Genomic DNA, 6350 nt, shown 5'->3' with positions numbered 1-6350 from the left:
AAGAGCTACCTTTGTTGACAAACCAAGTGGATTGGGATTTTTGGGACTAATGGTCCATGTAGAATAGGCAGAGATTTTCTGATCGTTTTGCAGCAGATGCAGTGGTTTTCTCTTCATGAGGTAACACCAGGTAAAATTTGTTGTGGTCTTGAGGCTTGGAAATGGCAACCTCTGAATTTCTCCTGCATTCATCACAGCCAGTGTTGCTACAGGCTTTGCTTGGCTTGGGCTGTTGACGTGCTTGCTCTCATTGCTATTACTTGGGGACCCTCTTTCTTGACTGCTACTTACAGCCTTGAGAAGCGAACTCTGGTTACTTACTGGAGACAGTTCAGATGGTTTTCTAACTACAAACACTGCTGATGCAGAAGACTTAAGGTCTTCAGGTTCTGGTGACTTCTTTAGGGTTTCTGAAACCCCAGTGTCAGGTGAATGACAGCCAGGCAATGGCAGGTCTGAAGTACTGGCCTTGCTGCTTTTTTCATGCTGTGTAATACCATCAGGATCCAAGAGGTGATTTTCAAGAGGCTCTGTGGTGCAAACCTGTCTTACCAAAACTGGTTTCTTTTGCTTACTAGTAGCATCATTAGATCTAGCATTCAGTGAATGCAACGGCCTAGCATCTGTCATACAAGCAGCTCCACTCTCATCTTTAACACGTTTTTGCTGTTTTTCCATGGCAATATCTAAACTGTTGGCTGGGGAAAGCATTCGTTTACTTGAAGCTGTAGCTTCTGGTTGAGGAAAGAGTCCGCTAACTGGCACTTTCTGAATGATATTCAAAGAGCTTGACAAAGGTGAGTTTCTGGTTCCACTTTCCAGTTGTGAATTTTCAAATTCAAATGAATTTGGCAAAGTCCTCTGATGATCTTTGTGAGATTTTGGCAGCTGAGTTTTGCCTTCAAGAGTTGGCACTGTCACATTTGTTTTGCAGATGGACTGATTTACCTGATCCTGGGTCACTAAAATGTGAGGAAGGGGTGTAACTGTTGCAAAGCCATAGGATGGCATACTGCTGTGAATACGGACAGGAACCACAAAAGGAGGAATCTGCTGTATCTGACTGCTGCAGTTATTCGGGACAATTTGCTTTAGAGGAGGCACAGAGTATGGATTAGACATGTCAGACAGTTTAGTCTGCATTTCAAAGGAGGATGCATTCTGGCCCACCCCAACTTGACTTGGCCCTGTCTGAGTTGATAAAGTATTTTTTAGCAATTTAGAAGAGTATGGCTGACCTATATGTAATGTTTTAACTTGAAGCTGATACTTTGGAGCAAAACAATCCTTTTGTTCATCAGGATGACAATGGGTATTCGTGCTTACTTGCTCCCCTTGGGCTAGTGTTTTAGTAGATGTCTGGGAAGGCTGGTGAGTCAAGGATGGCTGTCCTTGATTACTCAATGCATGATCTAGAGGCTGCTGAACTGAAGATAGGCTAACAGGATTACAATTCTGAATTGCTGAGTGAGGCTTGGAGTGAGCATGTGAATGTTGAGTACTTGAAGGAAAATCCACCGAAGATTTGCCAGAGGTCTGCAGCCTGTGCAATGGCACCGTGGGCATATCTGTAGCTTGAGCTGTCTGCAATGAGGAAGTCGATTTCACTTGGGGCTGTTGATTTTCTGGAGCAATATTTAAAGATATTTGTCTTACAAATGGCCCCCTCCTCCTTTCTAGCAGAGGCACGTGTCCACTAGCTCCATTTGCAGACGACACTTTCGGAGTGGCTATTTCTATAAGCGGGGCATGTCTTGATGGAGACATGCTTCCACAGTCAAAAGATTTACTCCTGTAGTCCACAACCTCCATTGAGGGCTGCGTGCAGCTGATTTGCTCTGAGGCAGCACGTCTCATTTCCCGGTAATGAGGTCCAGGTACAGCCAGTGCGTGCGAGCCGGCAGGAATCATGAGGAATTCTGATGATTTACTAGCAGCCTCTGCTTTGGAAAGGTTCTCAGCCTTCAAAGTTTCATCTTTATCAAGCGAAGTTGAGAAACTGGAGGCATGAGATAAGCTACTCTCCCGACTTAGGCTTCTAGAAAGTGTGGAATCAATGCTTGATTCAGCAGATGAATGCTCCATTTCAGCCAAACGAATTCTTTTCTTCTTTGGTGGAAGCTTTTCTGTTGGCAATTTTGACAGCGTTTCACTGCGCTGTGGCCAGTTAAACCTTTCTGCCTTTTCCTGATCATTGCATTGGCTTTCTTGGTCTCTGTCTGGTTCTTCTGTGACTAGTATTTCAGGGACCTGGATGTTATGCTGGCGAACAAGTCTTGATGGCTGAAGTGGCGTGCTTCTCTCATTAGGAACTAGCTGGCTTCCCTGAACTTCCCCTCTAGGTGCTTCTGATGACAAGGGTTGATGACGCTGGAAAGTGCTCAGATGAGAACACCTATCTTCTTGGATTACAACTGTATTCAAAGAACGGTGCTTTGCAGCCTTGTTGGGCTCTTGAGAAGAAACTGGTGATGCTCTTTCAAATGACTCCGATTTCTCAAATGAGCTATTTCTGCTCAGTGAATTGGTGTGCTGTATTACGGAAATGCCAGTCCCTTGTCTTTTCAACTCCACCTTTTCTTGCACAGCTGAACTTGCCTGCTTTTCAATGACTGCAGCCATCTTTGGCTCAGTAGTCTGATCTGTGCCACGAGCCACAAGCTGAACTTGGGAACTCTGAAGCAGAAGGTTGCTTGGCTGTTGTGATCCTACCACTGTTGTTGCATTGAGTTTTGACAGACTGGAAGAATTTGGTGGCTTGCTTTGGCCTTCTGTGTTCTTTGATGGTAAGCTTGTATCATTTTGCTGTGGGTCGTCATCATCCCCAACACTTTTCATTTTCCTTCTTTTCCTTATCTGGGGTGTCTGCTCCCAGACACCAGTTGAAGTAGTAACTCTGTAGTGTAGAATTTGAGGCTGTGTACTGTTTGGAACAGTTTTATGCTCAGGCTCTCGGATTGCTGCTTTAGTTTTAGGTCCATGCAACTCTGAACAATAAAATTTCTTGTGGTTTTCAAAATTTTCCAGTTTTCTATATCTGTTTCTGCAGGTTTCACATTCAAACATTGTTCCTCGCACCTGAGGGGACTTCTTTGTTTTTTCTAAATTTGATCCCTGTGCTAGGGATTTGCTCCTTTGCAATAAGGATTCATTTGATAAATTACACCCCAGATAACTTTCTTCTACTGATCGCACTGGTCCAAGACCTTGGCTTTCACCAGTAGAAGAATCTTCTATTGCTGCCTGTCTAACAAGGGGCCGAGGATGTCCACCTTGGTTCATTGGAGTAGGAGGTCCTGATACAAAAACATCATCATATAAAGAGCCAATTTTGTCATCAAATGACTGGCTTCCTCGAAGGGGATGAGAGGGAGGTATCACATTTGGAGGTACTGCTGAGTAGCTGGTGGTGGGCATGGAATTACTTCGTGTTATAGGTAAACAGTCAAGGGATGGTACAGAAAGAAGAAAAACTTGCTTTGATTTCTCAGTGGGTGTGAAAGGAGACTTTGGTATATCAGAGCTTGAGCTAGTTCTTCTTCCCATGGGCTTTAAATCAAACTGGAAAGAATCCTTAAATATATAGGATTTTGGTGAATCTATGCTTCCTCTTCTGGAAAGAGATGTTCTTCTTGGTTTCACACTATCTAACTGTTTGTCGTCCACAACAGCTTCATTATCAGAAATTAACTTTGAGATACGTTCCTCAAGAATTTTTGTTGCTAAGGGTGGTCGCATTTGGCCAGAGAGAATCAGATTTTTTTCAGCACAAACAGTTTGTACCACTGATGCTACCACGCCACTTGCTCGTGGCACACAGGGCAGGTTTTTACTTGGATCTTTCTCAGAGGACAACAATCCCCTTACAAGAGGAGCTGGAGGGCTCATGGTTTGATCGGCACTTTCAGAACGAGAGAAATAACCAGAATCAGTACTACCTAAACTTCTAGGGCTCAAAAGACATTTTCCTTGCTGATCTTGAGAACCATCAGTTGCCTGTTGTCTCTGGAGCTGAGCATGCACTGGTCCTACTGCAGATCCCAGTTGTTCCTCTAATGGGCCCACTTCTGCTTTCTGATGTTGCTTTACGTCATTCTCCTTGAACGAAGCTGTATGTGTTAAATTTGACTGAAGAGTTGCTACTTTAGAATCTCCTTTTCTCTGTGCTGCAGCAAGCTCTGGTGCTGGTTCTGTTACTTTTGGGCTATCAGCCCTTAGTGGAGAAACATTTACAGGATGAACTACTACTTTTGGTAAAGCTGCCCTTACTTGAGGTTCTGCATCATGTAGCGAAGAGTCACCTGGTATACAATCTGGGTTGCTTAGTGGAATAGGACTTCCTTTCTGCAATGTTTCTGCACTTGAAATGACTTTCACTAATTGTGCAGGTTCCAGTTCTTGATCGTCTTGCCTTTCATCAGCCGTGCCTTCATCTTCACTTTCACCGCTTTCTTCTGCATCTGAATGAATGCTAAGTGCTTTATCTGAGTCATGAGACAAGAAGAGGCCACCTGAATCTGGTTGTAGGACAAGTCCAAGTTTGATAGCATGTGCATGAGATTTTTTGTGCTTGTACAGATTGCTTTTGGTTTTAAATGAAAACCCACACGTCACACAAGGATATGGTCGCTCTCCAGTATGGGATCGGATGTGCTTTTGGAGAACACTGGGCTTGGCACAGGCCCGATTGCAATACTCACAGACATATTTCCCTAGCTTTTTAGGCTTCTGGTCTTTCAAGAGGTTACATATTTGTTCTACACCATGATTTACTACTGATGCTATCTGGGCTGAATTATATATAGGACCTATAGACAAGTGTGTTGAACTCGATGTGCTAATTGACAAAGGTGAAGACGAATTAGCTACCAACTGGTTTTGAGAAAAAACCTGAGTTACAGTGGAAGATGAGGTGTGAACGACAGACGAAGTTACTGCTATGCTGTATATCTGCTGGAGCTTGGGGTTTTCTTGACTCTGCTGTGGCACCAGTGACCTTGTTAAACCTGGACACATGACAACCTGGTGATTTTGTTGACTGGTTTTAGTAATAAGGTCTTGTGAATGAGAAACTGATTGGCCTTGTGCTTGTCCAGTCTTGGTTGTTGTTGCTACATGGACATTGTTCAATGTACATGGGTAATAGTGAGGTCTAGCTGCAAACTCATGCTGTGACAAAGCAGTCTGATTTTCGACGCTTACTGCATTGGATGTGAGACTAGAAGAGGTGCTTACAGTTTTATTTGGTCTCAGTTTCTCTATTTGCATCCCATAAGGGGGGCACTCTTGTGCTAAGGTGTTCAGTTCAGGCTCCATAGCTTTTAGTAAGACATCGAATGCAGTACGTGTACATGGGGACGATGTACTGCAATCAACAAAATTAATACATTCATTACTGTCAGTCTTTGTTTTACTTGATGAGGGGTTTGAGGAAGGTTTCCTCTCTGCTGAGTTCAGTAGATTTGCATCAGTATCCCCCGCTGCCTGTTTGCACGAATCTAAGGACTGATGCGTCAATGAAAGCTTCGTCTGCATTGATGTCTCAGATTTGGTTGTTTCAACACTTATCTCACTACTAAGTGCTCCCCCATTTTGTTTGGTACATTGATTTCCATTTTGCACGGGCAGGTGATCCTGTGCCGTGGTGTGTTCAGAGGCATCCGGAAGAGCTTTCAGAGGTGAAGGGTCTACATTTTGCTTAACCTTGGCTTCAGCAGGGTTTCTCAAAGGCGATTTTGGTATTTTTTTAAGATGGTTTTCAGACACAATCTTTTTCCTTTTCACACCCTTAATTGCATCTTGGGTTCCTCTAGTACCAGCATCGGTGATTTCTGTTAAAACACAAAGAGGAAAAGAAAGGAATATTCAGACTGGATAATGTAGTATATTTTTTATTTATACCATTTTATCATCTCTAAGTTTCAACAGTAAGCCCTGAGGCAACAGGACTGTCCATCTCTGCAGCCTTCAATATTTTCTTTTAACAGTAAATGTATCTCAGCAAAGACCTATTTTGTTTTCATCTAAAATGAGCAATGTTTTCTATCTGATGGTTTAAGACATTACAAAAGTAATTCACTATAGGAAAAGCTTCTAAGGAAGTGTAAGAAAAGAAAGGCTACTGAAGGAATATTTTAGCAACTCCTATTCAGATAAGTAAAAAGAAGTCTCTCTCTTGCACTCATTTAAAAATGCAAGAGACTCCTATAAAGAAAACGAAGAACCAAGACACCTATGTCATGTTTGTCACTTTTTTCATCTATATGTTGCCATAGTCAAGGAATGAAGACAACTTCCTCATGGTTATATTTGTAAGTAGATTTATCATGGAAATGGCACAACCACCCACA

At 42.9% G+C, this 6350-nt stretch overlaps 1 protein-coding gene across 1 annotated transcript in view; it reads right to left on the bottom strand.

The window, feature by feature from the left end:
• HIVEP1 (human immunodeficiency virus type I enhancer binding protein 1) overlaps positions 1-5831 on the bottom strand; it is a gene marked incomplete at both ends in the record, with an annotated part of 29474 nt that extends 23643 nt beyond the window's left edge. The window contains 1 exon segment of the mRNA XM_009077805.1: positions 1-5831. Coding sequence (XP_009076053.1) covers positions 1-5831 — 5831 coding nt within the window.
• Positions 5832-6350: the final 519 nt, after the last annotated feature.

The sequence above is a fragment of the Acanthisitta chloris genome, unplaced genomic scaffold (assembly GCF_000695815.1).
Source record: "Acanthisitta chloris isolate BGI_N310 unplaced genomic scaffold, ASM69581v1 scaffold3227, whole genome shotgun sequence".
NCBI classification, from domain to species: domain Eukaryota; kingdom Metazoa; phylum Chordata; class Aves; order Passeriformes; family Acanthisittidae; genus Acanthisitta; species Acanthisitta chloris.
This window is presented reverse-complemented; position numbering and strand designations above follow the sequence as displayed.